Consider the following 23,754-nt stretch of genomic DNA (forward strand, 5'->3'; position numbering starts at 1 on the left):
ATTTTTTTTTTTTTTTTTAGTAAGTGCGGAGTCTCTGGTCTAAGGCCTAGGTCCTTGATCCACTTTGAGTTGAGTTTCATGCAGGGTGAGAGATAGGGGTTCAATTTCATTTTGCTACATGTGGATTTCCAGTTTTTCCAAAACTGTTTGTTGAAGAGGCTGTCTTTTCTCCAATGTTATGTTTATGGCACCTTTGTCTAGTAGGAGATAACTGTATATATGGGTTTGTCTCTGTGTCTTCTATTCTGTTCTATTGGTCTTCATGTCTGTTTTGGTGCCAATATCATGCTGTTTTTGTTATATAGCTCTGTAGTATAATTTAAGGTCTAGTATTGTGAGATCTCCTGGTTCACTTTCTTATTAAGGATTGCTTTGGCTATTCTGGGCCTCTTATTTTTCCAAATGAATTTTTCATGACTGCTTTTTCTATTTCTATAAAGAATGTCAATGGGATTTTAATAGGAATCACAATAAATCTGTATAGCGTTTTTGATATTATGGCATTTTGACAATATTAATTCTTGTCTATCCAAGAACATGGGAGATCTTTCCATCTTTTAAGTTCTTCAATTTCCTTCTTTAGTGTTCTGTTGTTTTCATTGTAGAGGTCTTTTCACCACTCTTCTTAAGTTTTTGATTGTGTTTGGATGGGCTTTTTTGTTTTGTTTTGTTTATTTTTTAAGGCTGTTGTGAATGGGATAATTTTCCTAATTTCTCTTTCAGCTGATTCTTCTTTGGTATAAAGGAACGCAATTGACTGATGGCTGTTAATTTTATATCCTGCTACTTTGCTAAATTTGTTTATGAGTTCTAGAAGGTTTCTCATAGAGTTTTTGGGTCTTCCAAATATAGGACCATGTTGTTGGCATATATTTAATTTTTTGAAGAACAGCCACTCCTTTCCAAAGCAGTGTAACCATTTTACATCCCCAATTGTAATTTCAAGGGTTCTTATTTTTGTACATCCGTACTAACACATCCATTTTATTCCTAACTACTGTTGATTTTAGGAGAATTTAAAAAATGACAAAATCCTTTATAATTCTTTTTTCTGAATCTATTCTGTACTTTCTTTGGTTAATTTTTAAAAAGTATCATATAGGAATCAGTCATGTAACATAGATAGGAAAAGGTAAGAGAAAAGTAATAGAAATACAAGGGGAAAGATGGCAAGATAAGTTGGAATCGAAAAATGCAAAAGCTGAATGCATCAAGGATATTTTATAATTTTTATAATTCATCACAGTGTGAATCTTTATATTAAAACTTTTTACACTTAAAAAAAGTATCATTAAAATCATGCCCAAAGTGACATGATTTGGTTATTAAAATATTTTCTATAAATAGGTACTAAAATAAATCTTTGCTTATTAAACTAATACTCCTGGTTGGGGATGTAGCTCAAGGGTGAAGCACTTACCTAGCATGCATGAATCCTAGGTTTAATCCTTAGTACAAAAAAAAAATTGTATACCAAACTAATACTCCTTATTAAATGGAGTAAACTTCCTCATGAGAAAACTAAAGATGTAGTCTTCACCAGTGAGCAGCACATTTTGAAATGATCTATGAAAGGGCAGAACACATTTCTGAAAAACAGCAGTATTATATTATTCGTCTCTACCACAGTACCCTCTCTTTTTATCTTGGTGTCCCAGTTGAAGACAATATAAGCAGAGAGGTAGTGCAAAATAGAAAATGACAATACTCTGATAAGCAGGATAAAGAACCAAACAGGATTTCTATCACCAAGTCCTTAACCAGAAGTTCTCAGGAATTATTCCTTTTCTTACTACAAAGCTCCATAATTCAAACTACTTTTCTCTTCTAACTTTATACTTATCCCACACTAATCTCTCAGTATTATCCTTTCTCAAACACTGGCTACATGATAGGGTGCATTCTTCCCAGTTTTCTGAAGACGGCCTCAAAAGTACTTTTCATCAGTAATGGGAAACTTAATCTGGGAGACCAGGTAACAATAAATTAATTAAGTTAAATTTTTTAAGAAACTGGAAATAGTTCCTGTAGTAATTCATGGTCTTTGATCCCTAACTTTTAACTACAGATCTATTAAATCAATTCTTGTGGTAAGTTCCAGTATCCTGAATTTTTAAAAGTGACTCTTACATAGCCAGTCTGACTATAGACTTTGGATGACTAGTAATATTTGATTTTTATGCAGATGATAATTTGACAAACCTTGATATTCAACCTTTTACTTAGATTCCTAAGGGTGGAATTACTAAAGCATGCAAGCTCTCTCTTGCTCTCAGATCTGTCTTCACTCTCTTTTTCCCTAGTGCACATGCACAGATGCTCACACTCATACACACACTTAGCTCTTCTGTAGGGGCTCAGATCCAGGAAACAGATCCTGAATCTATTCTATGCTTTCCCAGCAGGTAGAAGATGCACAACACAGTTAGGATAGTAGACATGCCTTATTCATAGGTGGCAACAGCCTCCAGCTTTAGCTTTAGCCTCAAGCTGGTTCCATTTTGCCCTAGTCAGTTCTATTTAGCACATCACAAGTCTTTTCCATAGGCCCTTTTATATGCAGGCCAAAGAAGGCGCAGTGCCAACAGGTTGCGTAAGTGGGCATGTGCTCAGAAGCAAAATATTTATAATCTTGAATAAATACACTGAATCAGGTAGTTTCTGACCTTGACTACACACTGACCATAACGTAACTGATTCGTGTCCTTAGTTACACACTAAAAATATAACAATAGCCTTTCAGAAGCCTCAGCAAGGTATCCTAACTACAGCCATTTTGGGCCTACCCCAACACATGTGGGCACATACTCTTGGAGGAAAGTCAAGCAAACTCTTTCTCCTGCTACTTTCTTTCTTTTTTTTTTTTTTTAAATTTTTTTTTTAGTTGTTAATGGACCTTTATTTATATGCAAAGCTGAAAAATGAACCCAGTGCCTCACATATGCTAGGCAAGTGCTCTACCACTGAGCCACAACCCCACCCCTCTCCTGCTACTTTCTTACCTGAAGAGTCAAAGCAGGACTGTAGGCTCTTCCTTATATCATGATGGTCCTCTGTGCATCAGATTTTCTAGTCTAGGCATTCCCAACCTCTGACCAGGAATCTCCTTCCTTAGATGGTACACAGTTCCCCTATTACATGACCATGAAATCAGAAATTGGATTCTGAACAGCTGTTTCTATTGCTTATAATATAAAGTTTCTTACTATTAATTTCTTTTTAGAAATCCTGATTTTTCTTTCCATTAGATATTTTGGAAACATTAAGGCTAATTTGAGAATTCTGGAGGTACCAGACTTTAGTCTTGTCCTAGTACTCTACAGGCAGGTCCCAGTTGGTGAACAGCTGTAGGCTACTATTTGGACCTCCTTGATTAGGATTCTTTCATACCTATTTTAAGGTACTTAACCAAAATCCAAAGACCTAACAAGTTAGAAAATTTTTAAATTCTTTTAACCGTATTATAAGCAAAGCATTCAGGAGACAATTTTTCTCTTTCTGCATGTCAAAATGTGATGGTTAAGGGTCTGAAACTGTGAAGACCATAAAATCTAAAATAAATAAATAATTGCATAGCTTTCATCAGCACACCTGAGATTATAAGCATAATCTGTTCTCTTATGCTTTTGATGATCACAGTCTTCATAACAAGTGTTTTTTTGGGAAAAGGAAAATTAGAAAGAACTATTTACTTTTTGCTTAGCTAGGATTACCATGCATCCTGGTTTGACCAGAACAGTCTCTAATTGGTGTAACTATTTGTAACACTTACACTTTTATAAGTACCTTGTTTAGATGGCCCAGTATAGAAACCAACCAAATTGGTATTTAAGAAAATAAAATTTGGATAATGGAGAAAGAGAGAAACTTTCAATTTCATTTACTTTTATAAGAAGTATATAGATTCTAAGATATTTTGCAAATAGTCAAATCTTTTTAGCATTTTTTAATTTATATATGACTGTGGAATGCATTACAATTCTTATTACACATTTAGAGCACAATTTTTCATACTCTGGTTGTATACACAGTATATTCACACCAATTCTTGTCTTCATACCTGTACTTTGGTTAATAATATGATCATCATATTCCACCATCATTAATAACCCCATGCCCCCTCCCTTCCCCTCCAGTCCCTCTGCCCCATCTAGAGTTCATCTATTCCTCCCATGCTCCCTCTCCTGTCCCTCTATGAATCAGCCTCCTTATATCAAAGAAAACATTCAGCATTTGGTTTTTTGGGTTGGCTAACTTCACTTAGCATTATCTTCTCTAACTCCATCCATCTACCTGCAAATACCATGGTTTTATTCTCTTTTATTGCTGAGTAATATTCCATTGTTTATAAATGCCACATTTTTTTTATCCATTCATTTATTAAAGGCACCTAGGTTGGTTCCACAGTTTAGCTATTGTGAATTGTGCTGCTATAAACATTGATGTGGCTGTGTCCCTGTAGTATGCTGTTTTTAAGTCCTGATAGTCAAGTCTTATGCATATCATTCTGTATTATAAATAATTGCTTGCTTCCTTGCTTTAATTTCCTGATAATTTAAGAAGTTCTTTAAGTTCTGACATTTTTATTTTTTATGAGCTCCTGCTTCTTACTGTATACCCCAATGCCTGGCATAGCATAGCTTCCCAATAAGTGTTTATTGAATAATATTCATTAAATAAACACATGAGTGAGTTAAAACATGAAAGTGACCCAAAGGACTTGTTGTTTTAAAACTGGTTTTACTTTGATTGTCTTATTAGGTATGGATGCCTTGACCTCAAAGGTTTATAACATAATCTGTAGTGAAAAATTCAACAAATAGAAAATGGGATTTGGGTCAATTAATATTGTCTCCTTTATCAAAATTTGCTGTTTCTAATTGTGAGATATGTAGGAGTGATAGCCCTGAACATTTTCTCAGACAGAAATTTAGAGAACTCTCAATACTCCCTCTCATACTTTCTCCCTGCCCTTCTTTATGAGAGATCATAAAGTTATCTTCAGCTTTGTTAATCAGTATTTCCTAAATTTATTTGTTCAGATGATATCTATCAATATTTTATAGAACAAATATCAGCAGCCTTAATATCCAATTTATTTACATGTAACCTCGGATTCGTGGTAATCAAGAAAATCCTGAGTCATGAAGTCAGTGTGACAAAAATTCTTAATCTGGCCATTTTAAGATTTTCTTCAGTGAGTCGTAGATAATGGAAGAGCTTTATTCTGAAGTCTTCACCAAAAATAATTGAATTGGTAACTCAAGTCAAGTATTGAAGGGCTTCAGTGTTAAGATGTCGTATGTTGGCCCATTGAGGGTATGCTGTTTCTGATATAAAAACACAAATCTTTTAAAACTAAATTTTGTTGATGAAATCCCTGAAGCATCTATTATCTCAAAAATCCTTTTAAAATTTGAATGTAGTGAGTCTATGATGCCTTTTCTCTGGAAATTCATAATGTCCTCCCAGACCTTTCCACTTCATGCCTACTTGACTATAATTCTTCTTCTGCATTATTGAGAAGATATTCAATCATATTTTAGTATGAACTAGAAGAGCAAAAAATGAATATTCCCAAACTTCTACATATTTGGGATCATTATGTAGGGGACATATTGACATTTTTATGACATATTTATGACATATTTTTAAGATATCCTGTTAAGATATCTTTAAAATATCTTAAGATATTCTGTTAAGATAGATCGCATTTCACTGGGTACAGTGATGCACGCCTGTAAAGGGGATGCTGAAGTAAGAAAATTGAGAGTTCAAAGCCAGCCTCAGCAAAATTGAGGCACTAAGCCAGTGAGACCCTGTCTCTAAATAAAATACAGAATAGGGCTGGGGATGTGGTTCAGTGGTCGAGTGCCCCTGAGTTCAATCCCCAGTACCTGCCCCCAAAAGAAGATAGATTACATTTCACTATTTACTTGGAAGCCAATATCGTGTATTTATGTACCCCATCACTATAATACTAAGATACTCAAAACACAGTATGCTAAATGTATTTTTTTTTTAAATCACCTGAAGTCTTTTCCCAAACCATCACTTAATACATACTGACTATGTATTTAATGGAGAGCCAACATCATATGTTTGTTTTAAATATGCTTTTCCAGGAAAACTAGTAACATACTTTTCCAGGTTTTAATAAAATAATCTTTAAACTACTGATAATGTTGAGATAAATGACTTTAAAGACAGTTTTCTTCATTTCAGGGTTGTTATTGTGCTTCCTATCTCTGTAAAAGTAAATGTAATAGAGCATAAACATAGACAGGTGCTTCTTTTTATGTGGTTAAGAACTTGAAGCCTATGGAAGATGAGTGCCTGATAACAGTGCAGAGGATGTTTATTTCAGCTCGTATTTACAACTCCTGTTCTTTTTCATTATGTGAAACATAATGTTTTTTACTCTGTTATCATGATTGACACTCCTTTGACCTAATTCACAAAGTAGAGAATACATCTATTCATAGGGGAGGCAAGAGAAGAAAACTGTATTTATTGAGTACGGGTTATGTTCCTGGCCCTCTGCTAGGTTCCTTACATACATTAGGCCATTTAGGAGCATTCTGAGGTTCTTTCTGCTTAAACAAATGCACAAAAAGCTGAACACTTTACATATAAAATCAAGTACTCCAAACCAAATTCAGCTGAAAACTCCTCCCATTAGATTTCAGATTTTCCCCCACATAATGAGAGCTTAAATCATTTATAAGTAACGATACTTTCAGTCTATTTCTTGATTATAGTACAATTTTCATAGATAACTTTTGATATTATCAATGTAAATCTATATCAAATTCTTAATTTAGTTTTAAGCATCAAATCATGTAATATTGCATCATCATTTTTACTCTTTAGGATCCCTCTGTTTAAAAAAAAAAAAAAGAAAGGCATTAAGCTTTATCCCAATGTAACTACACAGATATATTTTTACCATCTACTGAAATAATTGTTAATCATTTTGCTTTTGATTGGAGTTATATTTCTGATTCAAAATTGTGGTAGCATAGAAAAATCATTCTTGGTTATGGGCATAAAGCTCCTAAAGTCCCTGGAATTTCCCAAGTGATAAAAAGTGATAGCATCTTTTTTTCTTATAAGAAGACTTTTGCTGGACCCTAGATAGCCTTAGAATAGAGGCTGGTCACCAGAAAGACACCAGACAGCCTTGATTAGGAGTTTTAAGATTCTACCCCATCCTATACCCTCCCGAGACAGGAGAAGGGGGCTAAAAAATGAGTTAATCATTAGTGGCCAGCAATTTAATCAATTATTCCTGCATAATGAAACCTCCATAAAAACCAATAAATGACAGGATTTAGAGAGCTTCTGAATTGGGGAACTCATTGAGGTTCTGGGAGAGTTCCAGGCCCAGAGAAAACATGGAAGTTCCTTGCCTTATGCATCTCTTTTATTTGGCTATTCCTGAGTGTAATTATTTAAAAAACAAAAACAAAACAAACAAACAAAAAAACTGGTAATACTAAGTGAAGTACTTTCCTGAGTTGTGTGAGTCATTCTGGAAAATTCCCCTTGGGAGGGGTATGTTGTGAAAAACCCTCAAATTTCTAGTTAAGTCAGACAGAAGTATAGGTGACCCAGGACCTGATGCTTACAGCTGGTATCAGAAATGAGGACAGTCTTGTGAGACTGAGCCCTTAAACTTGTGGTGTCTGAGCTAGTTTACAATACAAAGCAATATTGACTAACACTTTACAATTTTATAGAATGCTTTCTCATGTATTCTAATTTGACAAAGATGAGTAATGGGAATGGTTAGAGAAATGGGGGGGGGACAGTTTTAGTATTACTGCGTTGCTTTGTTAGAGAAAATTCTACTCCCAGAAGTCACTAAGTTTCAAATGTCCATCTGAAAGTGTTGTTTTCCAGACAATTTTGTTGTATCATCTCAAGCATCCCAATGTTGGTATATTCTGTTTTCAATGTATTACTTGGGAAGATGGGCACTTTGCTTTTTCCAGAGTTACTGCATACCATTCTGTATTTGGCTAGACATCTTCTCTATGTGAACAACATAGTGATGATTTATTCCAAATAAAATGAAACTCACCTTATTTGCAGTGTTCTTGACCCTTCTTAAAAGTGCCTTTATTTAGGCCTGTGACATTTGAGGGAGGCCTGCCCTTTGAAAAGAGATGCTGGGTTTTTTTGGTGCATACAAGCCCACCCTTCCTCTGGTTTTCCATAGCTTTTCCTAATTCCACATGTGACTGCAATAACAGACAAGAGGATCAAATGAGATGATGTATATAAAATTTCCTAAAGCAATATCAATGAAACTACAGGGATTATGATAGCTATAAAATGGTTATATTTAAATGTCAATACTTGTACCTTGCTGATCTGTTACCTTAAATCATATATTTTTCCATGGTATTCATATTTTCAGTCATCTACTTATTTGATCTCATGTATTGGAATTTCTTAAAATATGCATATTATAGGGCTGGGGTTGTGGCTCAGTGGTAGAGTACTTGCCTAGCAAGTGTGAGGCACTGGGTTCCATCCTCAGCACACCATAAAAATAAATAAATAAAATAAAGATGGTGTGTCGATCTACAACTGAAAAAAATATTTTAAAATATGCATATTATAGTAAAAGGGATATCAAAACTTAGATACTGGGATGGGCTTTGTATTTTTTTCATATGCCTGGTTCTCAGACCCAGTTGTCTAGTTCTTTGCAAAAATGTTCTATCTAATTCTTAGAGTATAGAAGTTCTTTATAGATAGGATTAAGTTTGTCTACATGCAACAAAAAACCTCAAATACCATAGTTTAAACACACAAAGTTTTATTCTTTCATGGAGAAGACTGGATGTTAGTGATCCCAAGTAGACAGAACACCACTGGAAAGTCATACTGTCTTTCTGCTCCATCTTCCTCAGCACTGATTTACATTTTCAGGTCTATCCATGACCCAAAGTAGTAATGAATCTCCATCTATCACATCTGTATTCTAGACATTAGGAAGATGGAAAGCAAGGTGGCAAAAAAAGGGCTGGGGTGAGGAACTTTGATAGATGTCTTTTCCCTTAAAAAGACAGCTGTCCCTGAAATCTACACATTTTGGTTTAGAATTCATTGGCCAGAATTTAGTCAAATGCCACACTTAGCTTTAAGAAGGGCTGAAAAATAGTTTTTCCACTTAATGTATTGCCCAATTCTGTTGCTGTAGGAGGTGGGATGGAGTGGAGGCAACTCATAGTCTCTGCCAGAAATCTTTTTTTAGACAGCTATAAATAAGGAAAATATCTATTTAAGCATAGTAAATTGTGTTGAGTAATTTGACATGTTGCAAGAAACTTTATAGTGGAGATTCAAACAGTGAACCTTCTCTGAAAACTGGATTAACAGCAGGATGATGTGAATGTACTTGGGCTGGCTGTGAAGACTCAAAGAGAGCCCAGGTCTAAGGTGGTAGGGTTTTGTGCCTTCAGAAAAGTATGTACCTTGTCAGCTGAGGACCTTCCTGCTCTTCCCCTCTGGCAGCAAGTAGAGGAATTCCCAGTACCAGAGTATTAATAGATCTTGGCTCACCCCCAGTTGTTTTTTTTGTGCTTTTAATAGAATTATTAACAATAGAATAGTTTTTATAAAATGTCATTTAAACTGTATGTGAATTACATACTTGTTACCAAATTATGAACTTGTTTGTTTTCCTAACAGTTTCATATAACATTATGGAAATCAATAATCAGAAGTATTGCATCTGTTTCCAGCAGTCATTCATTGTTGCTAAATAATAATTAATGTATATATGCATTACTAAAATATTTGATGCATTGAAAAGTAATAAAAATGAGCTATTTAAAACTTATTTTAAGCCAGATGTGGTGATACCACCTGTAGTTCCAGCTACACTCAGGAGACTGAGGGGAAGGATTATTTGAGCCCAGCAGTCCAAGATTAGCCTGGCAATGAGACCCTGTCTCAAAACAAACACATTTTTTTTTTCATTTTAGTCTTCACAGAATAAGAAATGTAAGCAGTGATTCTCTGAAGCAATGGCTGAGTTAAATATTAAATATGTAGATATTTCAGAACTAATGCTGTGGGTGTGTTGTTACCAAGACATGAACTTTTAGCTTTCTGTCTTTTGGAACACCAGATTTAACTAAATATTACATTCCAGTGAAGGTGCCCAGTGAACTAAGGAATACAGTTTTGGAGCAGAATTTTGATCTATACAGTGATTAAATTCCTGACCTAATTAATACCATGCTCTGATTAATATCATAGAAAATACATGCAGACAGAATTAATAGGCACTTTCCCAGTCCTAGAAATTTTAAAGGACATTAAATCTATGAAAGATATTCATGATAAAATAATAGAGACTTTTTTTTTTTACTACCAGAGTGGGAAAGCTTAAAAACATTGATAATATTCGGTGTTGGCAAGTATATGGAAGAAAGAACAGGTTATCTAACCTGTATTTGTATATATTATTGGTGAGAGTTTAAAAGGATGCATTTGAAGGCTCCTCTTGCAGAAATTTTTAAAATTTAAAATGTGTATAAATCTGGGTTGTGGTAGTGGCTCAGTGGTAGAGCACTTGCCTAGCATGTGTTAGGCACTGGGTTTGATCCTCAGCACAACATAAAATAAATAAATAAAATAAAGGTATTGTGTCCATCTACAACTAAAAGAAAATAAAAATAATAAGATGTGTTCAAATCCTTCAACTTAGTAATTCTACTTCTGAATAGCAGTCCTATAGGGGTATTTGCACATTCCTGAATATTGAAAAATTAAGAATAAATTGTGAATTATAAATAAACTATAGTAGATGCATTAACTTTCTCAAATCATATCTGAAGTGGGGGACAGTGTCTTGTGGGAGAAGGGACTAGTGTAAATGATAGTGTTTAATTGATGAAACCAAACCAGCTTTGATGAAATATGTTTAATTATTGAAAGCCTTATTTCTGTGGTTTTTCCTCAGAGAAAAATATTCCCTACCCCCAACTTTTGTGGGATACCTTGTCTCAGAAAGTCTAAAAAACCAAAGCTATTAATATAGGAATTATTATGTTTATATATAGACCATGGGTTAAAAAGTCAAAATCCTTTGTATTATAAGTGACAGCTTAAAATCTTATCCAGATTGGCTTAAACTTCCAAAAAAGGAATTTTATTGATGCATTACATGAAAAGTCAGGAACAGGTCTTCAAGCTTTATCCAGGATTTGAACAGCATGACTAAGCACCCAGTTTCTCTGCTTTCCATTTCTTAGCTCCATTTCTCATTTCAGCTCCATCCTAATAGCCTCTCCTCATCATCCCAGCTCTATATTCTACCAGGTTCAAGTCTAGCAAAGAAAAATATGTATGGGGCTCTTTCCTAAAAGACCCAGTAGCAATCGTATTGCATCTTCACTTTCCTTTGAATGGGTTATATTCTCTTTCTTGAATCAAAGCCTACTTACTGATTGGCTCAGAGCTAAATAAATCATGTGGGGAACAACTTCACCAGTTGTTGGTGAACTTCAACTTCACATGGACCAAGTGGGGAAAAGGATGATCATACAGAGAAGCATAAATGAGTGCTAGGCATAAAAAAGTCACTGACCTGAAGCTATCTAGTTAGTGTAAAACATATCACCTAGGATTATGAACAAAGCTCTGAGACTATAAGGGTATGTCTAACTAAAACTGTCTGTTGGAGGTTAATATTGGGGAGCAGAAAGAAACCAGTTTTATGATCACTGACCCCTTAAACTGGCAGAGCCAGAAGAACCCTCTTTAATCATCAGTCTTCTTCATCTCTCAGAAATGAAAGTTCAGAGAAACCATGTAACTTTCTTGAGACCACACACCAAGTTTGTGGTAGAGGTAGGACAGATCATCTATCTTCCAGCCTAATATTCTTTTCAGTAATAAATAATAATGATAATAATAGCAGCTAATATTTATTGAATATTTGCTATATGCCAGGGAATTTGCTAAGCATTACACATGCAAAATCTCATTTAATCATCACAACTGTCTTGTTTCTAGTTTATTGGAAATTGAGGCATTGAGGCAGAAGGGCTTGTTCAGTTACCTTAAGAAGCTTCCCTCATCCTTTGCCAAATGCTCTTATTTTGGACTGCAAACAGGCCTCTCTCCCAAGGTCAGCCAGTACTGGTTTATAGTTTTGCCTCAGGTACAAAAAATGGAATGAGTGAAGAATGCCCTGGTCAAAGAACCTGTTATGTGTCCTCTCACATAGATTTTACTAGATTCTAGGATTTATAATAAATTTAAACCTTACATTGTGAAAGGCAGTTTTTAATTTCTCAATTTTTTGATGCATGTTTAAACAGACACTTCCAGAGAGTCAGTGCAAAACATCCCACATCATCTACAAATCAATGAAATACTTTTAATCAACGATCAAGAATTTCTCCCACGCCATATAATGGATCAGCATTGGAAATTCTATGTGGAATGTGAGGAACTAACATTCTAAAGCTTTGTTGTTTTCAACAATTTTTTAGGTATTTGTTCATATTATCAACAAAGCTTTTTCTTTTATCTTGTGTGGTAGGCCTACTAGTTGCACTTTACTAGTTGCTACTTAAGATGTATATTTACTGTTATAATAAAACTATAACTTTTCACCTGTAATGGTAAGTTTAATACTTTTTTTGCCATTTTGGCATTTCTGTATTGGCTATCTGGCTTCCCTTTTACTAACAAATTGAAAACTAACCTTTCTATAGGTACTTCTACCTTTGCATAAACAACAGATGGTCTTTAAGGAAAGTGAGAATGCATGTAACTGTGATTCATAGATAATGGCTCCAAAAAGACCCAGGTAAAGTGACTCACTAAAAACAAGAACATCAAATTCCAATATCTTCCCCATTTAAATTGAATTTATCTCAAAATCAAAATGTAAAATTGTAAATGAAGTTTACATTTCATAAAAGTGTAGGTCTAGAATTGTTAACTGTGCTAAGTCTTAGAACAAAGAATGAGTCAAAATTTGGGGGCCAGTTATCTATATAGGATATACTTCACCTTTGTCTTTTGCTACATTGCCATGAAGGTTAAAAAGAAAAAAAGATGTACTCAAGAGCTTTATCAGTTTTCTCAAAGCTCTTAATCTTTGATGACCAAATCAGTCTTTACTTATCCTTCATTATCCCAAGATCCCAAATAAACCTTTTGACTTGGTGGCCTTATTCTATCTCTTCTCTGTCACTAGATCAAGAAGTCAAAATTGAAATAAAAATTTCTAGATTTCTTTTGGGGAATAAGATAGAATGTTGTATAGAATCTTCAGAAATACTTTTAGAATTTATAAGAAACTCATTAACAGTTCATTCCAAGGAAAGAAATTATAGGGTTGATGGGGTTGGGGATATAGCTCAGTTAGTAGAGTGCTTGCTTTGCATGCACAAGGCCCTGGGTTCAATCCCCAGCACCACCAAAAAAAAAAAAAAAAAAAGCAAAAAGAAATTACAGGGTTGGGGAATTGAGAAGAAAGGAATACTTCTTTTTAACTACATGTACCTTTTGACAGCCTTTGAAATTGGTACCATGTATATATTCATTCTATTCCGATAAAAAATTCAATATCTGAAATCATCTGGAAAGGTTTTTCTGTTAATAAAAGTACAAAGAGGGGCTGGGGATGTGGCTCAAGCAGTAGCACCCTCGCCTGGCATGCATGCAGCCCGGGTTCGATCCTCAGCACCACATACAAAGATGTTGTGTCCGCCAAAAACTAAAAAATAAATATTAAAAAAAAATTCTCTCTCTCTCTATCCTCTCTCTTTAAAAAAAAAAAGTACAAATATATTAAATTTTTCTTCCTTCAAGAGTCTAATAAAAATGTTTGACATAGAATAACCCTACATATTGTAATGTTTAAGAACCGACAGAAATTTATTGTTTCATGATAACTTCTTTAGAATACCATATTTTTTGGATACTTACATAATCCAGATTAGGTGGTATATTTGGCCTTATTTTTAAGAAAATATTTTAAATATGGGCTATATATAAATACATTTATGTGAAATATACAAATTGTTGGATAATGTTTAATGCAAACCCTGCTGTTATTAAAGAAATAAAAATCTTATACCTTTCTGTTTATGTATAACATATTTAGCAATATAAATATTTATAGTGTATATATACTTTTTATATGTATGGCTATGAAAATGTGTATTTGATAACTGTGGGTTGGGGGAATTATAATTTACAGAAGTCATACATTCTAAGTTTATAATTCAAGAGGTCTTGGAATCCTAAGTTTCCATTTTAGTGATCAAATTCTTAATTTCTCAAGCCCATTTATTATATTCTATATACCACTCTCTTGCTCTTGAAGTAAGCTGAGTATTAAACTAGACAACAAAAGGGTCTACTCCAACCAGAGTTGGAGAGAGACACCTTACTCTAGATCTTCTCTGTGAAAACACTAGGCAATTTGGGGTATTTGCTAGATGCTTTGCTTCTTCTGGACTCTAAATAAACTTTTACACTAAGCCACAGATGGGACCTTGAAGAAACTCTAATAATTCAGCATTCTACTTGATATTTTCACATTTCTATAAAACTGATTTCTAGAACACCTCAGGGTATACCCATCAACGCAGTCTATTCCCTTTCATATTATTAGTCCTAAGTGTTTCAAAACGGGTATCCCAATGTCCTAGCTTCACAACCCTATTATGACAAAATAGTAATTCTTTGTAAAGGACAAATCATTATAGCACAAACTTACACTGACTTGATTGATGGAAATTTGCAAGCATACGTCTTTGCCCTTTCTGCTCTTTCATTTAATCCTCCTCTCCTGAGTTCATTTTTGTCCTTATCAGTATCTATATAGACTATAGCAACAGCAATCCTAACCCATTTCTCTTATCCAGCTCTTTCTCATATAAAACACCTGTGGCACACTGCTGTCAAATTATTTTTAAAAATGTATGTTGCTTCCCTGCTGCTGCAAGAGTAAACTCTAGGCCCAACTTTCAAGGTTACCTACGTCTGGTCCTAACATAACCTTCCAACTTCATCCTCCAGTGATCTCTGTTAGACTTCTTTTTCATCCCTAGTGAGTTAAATCATGTTCCCCTACCCCAAAATTCATGTTGAATCCTTAATATCCATACCTCAGACTTATTTTGGAGACAGGGTGTTTAAGAGATGATTAAGATAAGACCATTTAAGGTGGACCCTGATCCAATCTGATACCCTTATAAGAAGAGGAAGTGTGGATACATAAGGACACCAAGGATGAGAAGACATAGCAAAAAGGTAGCCATGTACGAATCAAAGAGATGCCTCCAAATGGAACCAACGATTCCAACAGTTTGATCTTCGATTTCATGCCTCCAGAACTGTGAGAAATAAACTTATGTTTTAAGCAATCAAATGTGTGGTATTTTTGTTATGGCAGACTTAGTAAATTAATACAGTCTCTAACTCACCCCTTGTGTATATTATTTTTCCTACCTAGAATGTTCCCTCTTCCCCTGCTCATGTTTTCCTCATTCTTTGAGGCCACTCCTGATGTATGAACTGTATTGCTTAGTTGGACTACCTTAATCCAAGCACTTAACATTCACTGCCTACTATAATAGTTTTCTTTTCATGGTTTATCTCCCTCAGGTGTATGAAAAATTTGTTGAGATCAGGTTCAGAGTTTTACGCTTTGTATTTCCTTAAGATATCTTCAACTTAATAGATGCTCTGTTAGGGTACTTTCAGATACGGTGACAGAAAAGCCTACTCAAGATGCTTTAAGCACTAAGGAAAATTTACTTCACTCAAAAAGTTCAGAAGTAGGAACTTCAGGGCTGGTTAATTCTTAAACTGAACAAAATCATTATTGTTCCCTTTTTTCTTCCAGCTCCCTTCACAGTGCCAAGATGGCTCTGCTTTTACAGGTAAGTGTATAAGCAGTATCATTAGAAGAAAAGAAACATTTTCTTCTTTGCCTTCATTGTTTGAGAGAAGTACATGCCCAGGTGTGGGAGAGCAGTTAGCTGTACAAATTCCAGACTCCACCAGTTAGAATACAAGCAAGGGATGTGTGTGTGTGTGTGTGTGTAAGGGATTAGGATAAAATCAAATAGTTTCAAGTCTTTGTTGTAAGCACTTTGTTCCATTAACTCATTTTTTTAAAGAGAGAGAGAGAATGAATATTTTAATATTTATTTTTCAGTTTTCGGTGGATACAACATCTTTATTTTATTTGTATGTGGTGCTGAGGATCGAACCCAGCGCCCCGCGTATGCCAGGCAAGCGTGCTACCGCTTGAGCCACATCCCCAGCCCCCCATTAACTCATTTAATTCTTACCATACCCTATGAAATTTTATCATCATTTTTTTTTTAGGAAACTGAGGTACAAGATGAAGTTATTTGGCCTAAAGTCACACAGCTATGAAATGATAGAACTAGGAATCAAACCTGGTAATCTGGCTTAAGAGCTCATGTTGTTTGGTGCCAAGCATTTTTTTCTCACTTAGCCAGATGTTATCTTCCTCAGTATATGTTAAGTGATTAGAACAGTGTCAGCATCATTCTGAATGACAGTAACCCTATTGGTTCCTTCCACCTACACATTCTAATGGAATCAGTTTGCTCACTGTGAGGAATGACATGCAGGGCAGACGGAGATACTGTAGGAAATGGAATGTAGAGGTCAACTGATGAGTTCTAATAGGAACACATTCATATCTGCTCTCAAGTTTCTCTTAGTCTAAGGAGTTGTGCCTCAATTTTCTTGGGAACTATCCTTTTGCTTTAAATGAATGAATGTGCTCATAGCACTTGGATTTTAAGAGACTTTGGATTTTCTGTGCTGCTGTGTGTTGGGCAGGCTGAACAAATGTTAGCTGCAGGATAACCTGAGCACTCAAACCCCCCTCTGTCTGGTCCTTTATCACCTGTTTGCGTCAAGTCTGAATACTCAACCCCGCTCAAGGCTGAACACTTGACCGCCACCCGTCTGGTGCAACAGAAACCCACATCTGACCCCTGCCCCATCTGCCTGAAGGCAGAAGAAGACACTCTTAGCAACTACTGTATGATCCAATCACTGTACGCCAACAAGGCAGCTTGCAGACCCAAAGACCCCATTAGATTTTGGCTATAAAAACTCCCTCCTGCCGGGCCCTCTCTCTTGCACTCTCTTTTTTTTCTCTCTCTCTCTCTCTCTCTCTCCCCCCCCTCCTCTTTCTCACTGCTGCAATAAAGATCTCTTGGTCACTCCAAGTGTTGTGGTCACTTTCCTTTCACTGAGGGCTAACGGCATATAACTACATAACTTCCACCTCCTGTTGTTTCCTCATCTCATGTTTGTTGAAATATTTTGCAGAAGGAAACATCCTTTTTTTTTTTTTTTTGTAGTATTGGGAATTGAATCCAAGGTCCGTGCATGCTAGGTAAGAGCTGTAACACTGAGCTACATCCCCAGCCCACATGTATCTTTCTTAAACATGTAAAAGCCATGAAATGTGGTTTGTTTCTGTTGAAATTTCAGCATAATGTTCTGATGTCCCTAAATTCTTTCACCTAAATAAGAGGAACAAAATTTGAGACCATGTCAAGTCAACTTTCTTCAGCATTAATTTAATCCCCAAGTTCAGATTTCACACAGGATTTTAAACGCCTTGGGCATATTTGTAAGTTCATATTCTTTGAAGTAGGCTACTTTGCCAAGGGCTTTAAGGCAGTAGATGCAAACATATGAAGTTGTAATGTCAGTAGTATGCTTCTAGATGGTAAAAGTAATGTTTGTTTTTAGCTGTTCACAAAACACCTTAGAGTCCCATAACGTGACAATTTGGACTGAAATATGAAGTCAGGTCTTGTCCTTTAAAGCTAGAGACAAGGAAGTGGTAAGGTGAGTTGCCTAGCTGGAGGGTAAGCATCACCATTCACCTAAATTCCCCTCCACATAGCTTTTGTTGTTCTTTATTATTGCCTACACAGTATTCTTCATGAAATGATTCAACAGAATGAACCCAAACCGTGTGTGTGTGTGTGTGTGTGTGTAAAATGGTCCCAAAAGAATAGATGATGGAAATGAAGAGGTTCAAGAATTGGTCCTTGTCATCCCCCCCCCAAAAAATGGATAAATAAAAGAGTAAACAGTCAAATTTGGAAGAGCCCAGCTCTGTGCCACAAATGACTTGCTGTGTAACAATGAAGCCCAAGGAGCCCCTAAAATCTAGAATTGTGGAACTTCTTTCCCTTTAGAATCCAAGAAAGATGGTTTGAGCCTCTACCTATATATAGGGTGAAATCTAGCAGCCAATGTGGTACATTTTCCAAGGAGGTACTCACATTCCCCGCTGTATCTGCTTTTCTATGGAACTTTCCATCAGTCTGCTGACCAGCTTGGATCCTGAGCATTGCTCTCAATCACTAGTGCTGAAACCACCTCCCACACCCCTCTGCCCTATGGTCATCTCCCCCAACCTGGTTGTTTTCCCACAACCCTCCCCCACCCCAGCTGTGTGGAGCAGGCTTTACTGACAGCTGGCTAGCTGGTAAAGGGGAAAGAGTTATAGCACAGCACAGCAAATGAAACCACTAAACACAACTTCTACCACAGGAAGTTTCTCCTTGATGTTCTTACCTGGGGTTCAGCAAGCAGGATTGGATAGGCCTATAAGTACTGCTCTAGGCTGACATCCGGGCTCCACCACTCACTAGCTATGGAACCTCATAATCCTCGTAATCCTCCCTGGGTCTACTGGTGGACTGTCTCCTAAGATTTTTGTGAGAATTAAATAAGATAATCTGTACAATCAGGCATCCATATGGCTGGTGTAGAGTGATTGCTCAATAAATGATAGCAGATAAGAGAATTGTTTGGGGTTATGTGCCCAAATTCCCCTTTCTCGACCTCTGATTAATAACCCTGCTGCATTGAAAACACACACACACACACACACACAGCAGAATCTTCAAGAATGAGTCTGGGCATTATTAGTTTCTTAAATTTCCTAGATGATTATAATATGTAGCCAGGTTGAAAATCATTGCTACAGACTCTTCAGTTCCACTTTTGGCTTTCCTAGACTACGAGTCACCTTTCTCCGGGCCTGGAAGAGAAATCCAAAATTTCCCATTTCCTCCCATTCTATTATAAGCTTATTGTTTTAACTCTCTCTGTCTTGCTCTTGCCCATCTAGGAAGTTCCCAGAGGGGCTTGGCTTTCTCACCATCAAAATATTCTTCTAGGTGAATATTCTATGGCCATAAAAATCAGGAGATTACATTTAGTTATTGTTTTTAAATGACCTTTTTTTTCACAATAGAAGTATTAGAGTTGTCTCCAAATTGGGTTATAGTATAAGTCACTGTATGTGTCCTTCCAGAGTGGAGCTCAAGGATTCAACCATAGGACACAAGAAGCTGAAAGCCACTAGAGCAAAACATGGCAATATGTTCAGAGTTCTTATAAAATATTCCTGCAGATCTTAAGGGGGTTTCATCCTTGCCTCCGTGCTAGAATCACCTGATGAGCTTTAAAACTGCCCCAAGCTGAGGGCCACCCCCAGAGATTCTAATTTCACGGGTCTGGGTGCCAGATGACTCCAGTGAGTAGCCACTGACTTCTGTGGTCTGCTTTTATCACTCTACTTTCCTCTCCTACCCCCAATCACTGAGTTATTTCTGTTTCCCAAACTGTCTCATTAAAAGAATTACCTATGCTTCTTAAAAATAGATTCCTGAGCCCCACTCCACGTTTACTGAATCAGATCTTCTTGCAAAATTTTTTGACAGATTCTTAGGTGAGTCTAACAGGCAAATGTGAGAAACATTACTTTAATCAAGTTATTTATTTTCCTTTATAAAATTTTAAAAATTGTACATATTTATGGAGAATAGGAAGATGCTGTTTAATCATCAAATCAGAATAATTAGTGTTTCCATCTCCTTAAGGCTTTATAATTTTGTTGGGAACCTTCACACTCCTGTATTCTAGTTCTTTATGAAATATACACTAAATCATTGCAAATTATAGTCACCCTCCTGTGCTGTACACACTAGAACTTATTTCTCTTATCTGTTTTTCACTATTTCCCAATCCCTCTCTATTTCTTCTTCCCCTACCCTTCCTATTCTCCAGTGACCACTATTCTATTTTCTAGTTCTATGAAATCAATAATACAAGTCAATTCATTTTCAGTTAAGATTAATTTATTTATTTAATAAATAATGAGTACAATGTGTGCCCTATATTATTTTAGGTGCTAGGACTACAGCAGAGAACAAGACAAAGTTCATGTTGAACTTTCATTATATCCTCATGTTGAGGATATAATGTCTAGGAGAAAACAAGAAATTTAATTTCAGATTGTGCAAGTACTGAATGACACTTATGAATAACAAATATAGTTTTACAGATATTAATAGGCTTTTGCTAGTCCAGACCAAAAATGATTCAGTACACCCCAGCCTACGACATGTGCTGGTGATATTTACAACTAAAGAAATGGAAGTGACATACAGAAAACAAAAGTGAGGTACAGCTAGATTGGTCACAAACTTGGCATTGGCCTTATTTGAACAAGGTTCAACAGCTGGCTGCCTATGATTGACTGAAACTCAGCTGCTGTGATTGGCTGACACTCAGCTTTCCATTACAAAGGCAAATTCCCAGTTTGTTTACATACTTACTTAAGTTGCAGTTATTTTTTTACCTAAGGACTCAACTCACGGAGGCCTCTTCAGGCCGAGCTTACTTTGATCTACTGTGTCATCAAGACTGTACAACATGGGCTGGAGATATAGTGTAGTGGTAGAGCACTTGCCTAAGAAGTGTGAGGCCTTTTGATCCCCAGCACAGCAAACAAACAAATAAACAAACAAACAAAACCCTATGTCAAAATAAGCCCAAAAAGTGATGGGTACGGGGGTTATTTTTAAAAGGGTAGCCAGGGAGGTCTAGTTCTGAGAAGCTGCATCTGAACGGAGAACTGGGTGATTTAAAAAAAAAAGAAAGAAAAAAATTGCTTACAAATTCCATTGCAACCATACTTATATAATTTTATTCTATATGGCTCATGTCTCCTAAATTAGATGGGATTTTCTTAAGGTCAGGGTCTGTCTTATATTTTTGTATTCTCCCATAGCAACCAGTGTAGTGCTTTGCACAAGCAAGAACTCAGTGACTCATACTAAAACACATTTCAACCTTAAATATAAGCATCTCTAAAGACTCGGCCAACAAAGGATCCAGCAAGTTACCTGCTTGCTAAGAAAAAGAAAATCCAGGAAAACAATGAGATACTCAGCCCCAAGGCTAGACTTTCTACTTGCCTCCAGTTATAGCAGATTCTTATCAGAAAGTCTTCAAGATATGCCAAGACTGGTCATCTGGAGAGTGACTCCATTCTGGTGAGATCAGGCACTGAACTCAGTACCAATTTCTGCTGGCTTACCATCCTGTGATGTAATTTCCTTTCTTTTGTCTTCCCCTACTTCTTACCAATGTCTTTGTGGACCTTCACCCCTATTTCTTAAAGGTAATCACCCCTATTTCTTAAAAGTTCTGCAGAAGGCCACTGGATCCTATGAAATCTCTTAAGGATAAAAGAAGAGTCTTCAATATACTGAAAAATTCTCAGAAGGTTTGGTGAAACCAGTTCAGGTCATCTAGGGAGGGTTTTTTACATTTCCAGTTGGGGACTCCTCTATCACTTTTAGGGAGGCTTTCCATTTCTTATAGCAATCCCTTTTCTTCGAATGCTTTCTCTGCATTAAAAACATTTTACAGTCAGAACTGGAAGGCCCACCCAGAAGATAACATCATGGTAGGGGAAATTCCTGAACAAGGAATATCCAGAGCAGTGTGTTTCAAACTAGCTGTACAACTGATTTGTTCTCTGATCTGGACAAGTTACATGATCCCTTTGAGCTTTTGGATCCATGATTATAAGATATGATGTTCCTTTCTCTGATAATATTAAAGTTACCAAAAGGAGAGAGCACTTTATTTTCTACTTTTTGTGGTTTTGGGGATCCAGCCCAGGGCCACACACATGCTGTGCAAGTGCTCTACCACTAAGCTACACTCTCAGTCCTGAGGGAACTTTAAAGCATGCTGATTACTTTATAGCATAATATTATCACATAAAAGTAATTCATCATGCTCTCGTGCTTGGTATGGTAGATATTTACATTCCTTTGGCCTCTCATTTCAGCATGAAACTTCAGAAGTAAGATTCTGCCAGACGCACATTCCCCCTTAGAGCGGTGCTTTTAATAGCCCTTCTTGCTTATCTTTGCTTTTCTTACTTTCTCCCCCTTCCCCCTGTACTTTGCTCACCCCCACCTTAGAGAAGTCCCCTAGTGGCATCCCCAGTGACTGTTCTGTTGGCTGAATTCCTCAAGCACTGCTGCCTTTTGGCCCATAGATTGTCATTTGGCCTCAGTCCATTGGCTCTAAGCATCTTCTGAGTTATTTATGTTCTGAACAAGGCCTACCTCTGCAACTGGAGTTTCCTTGAAGGCAGGGGTTGTGATTTACACCTCTTTGCATCCTCAGTTCAGGCAATGTATTTTCATTAACCATGACTTTTAAGGTTGATACGTATTAGTGTTCCCCCAAAATTCACATCTACCTGGAGCCTGCTAATGTGATTTTACTGCAGATATGATCAAGTTAAGATGAGGTCATGTTTAGGATGGGCCCTAAATCCAATGACTGGTATCCTTAAAGAAGAGAGAAATTTGGGGGCTGGGGCCGTAGCTCAGTGGTAGAGCACTCGCCTGGCATGTGTGGGACTCCAAGTTCAATCCTCAGCACCACATAAAAATAAAATAGTAAAATAAAGATGTTGTGCCCAACTATAAAAAAAATAAAAAGGAGAGAAATTTGGAGACGGAGAATTTCAGGAAAGAAGGCCATGGAACAGATCTGGAGTGATACTGCTGCAAGCCAAGGACTGTCAAGGATTGCAGGGAGCCAGGAAGAGGCAGAGGGGGGTTCTCCACTAGAGCCTTCAGAGGAGTCACAGCCTGCCAACAAATAAATTTCTGTTTAAATTTATTTTAATTTAAATTTAATTTATTTAATTTAAATTAAATAAATTTTTGTTTAGTCGCCTGATTTGTGGTAATTTGTTAGTGTAGTTCTAGGAAAGTAGTATAGGAATGCTGAGTACAGCAAACCTGCTTCAAGCATGGCAGACGCACAATTCAGCCTTTGGTGACCTACTTTCAGAAGCCCTGAGGAAGAGGTTGGGCCAAGGTTTCTAGGGAAGGAGGGGAGTAATTGAAGGCAATGAATGGAGAGGAGAGGAAAAGAGCTGGGTATGGTCTGTGTTTGAAACAATCCAAAATGAAGTACATGAACTCTAAGTTGAAGATGTTTTTAAGGTCCCATCACAGAAGTGGTTTACTCTAAGACAAATAGTTGATCTGAGAATTGAAGATAGGAGAGAAATTAAGTGAATAGCTATTCACTTTGTGATAATTTAAAATAATAAAACTGACCTACTTGGGAGGCAGTATGTGTGTGTTTCCTAGAATGCCTTGCTTGAGATAATTGAAGCTGATGATGGCTGATGATCCTTTCCAACCCGGGAGGCCTGGGTTCCCCCTCTATGGTTAAGAGCAGGATTACCATTCAGACCACCTCAGTTCTGAGTTCTGGCTCTGTCACTTACTGGCAAGTTATTTCTTCCCACTTGCCTCCATCTCTTCATTTGTAAAATCAGAATAAAAATAGCACATATACCCCATA

General features: G+C 36.4%; 1 protein-coding gene across 1 annotated transcript in view; it reads left to right on the forward strand.

The window, feature by feature from the left end:
* The window catches only part of Ankrd31 (ankyrin repeat domain 31), a 176,679-nt gene extending 162,934 nt beyond the window's left edge, over positions 1-13,745 (forward strand). Inside the window, exon 25 of the mRNA XM_048800131.1 lies at positions 12,348-13,745. Coding sequence (XP_048656088.1) covers positions 12,348-12,493 — 146 coding nt within the window. The 3' untranslated portion in view covers positions 12,494-13,745. The remainder of the gene's footprint in view (positions 1-12,347) is intronic.
* Positions 13,746-23,754: the final 10,009 nt, after the last annotated feature.

The sequence above is a fragment of the Marmota marmota genome, unplaced genomic scaffold, assembly GCF_001458135.2.
Source record: "Marmota marmota marmota unplaced genomic scaffold, marMar, whole genome shotgun sequence".
NCBI lineage: Eukaryota > Metazoa > Chordata > Mammalia > Rodentia > Sciuridae > Marmota > Marmota marmota.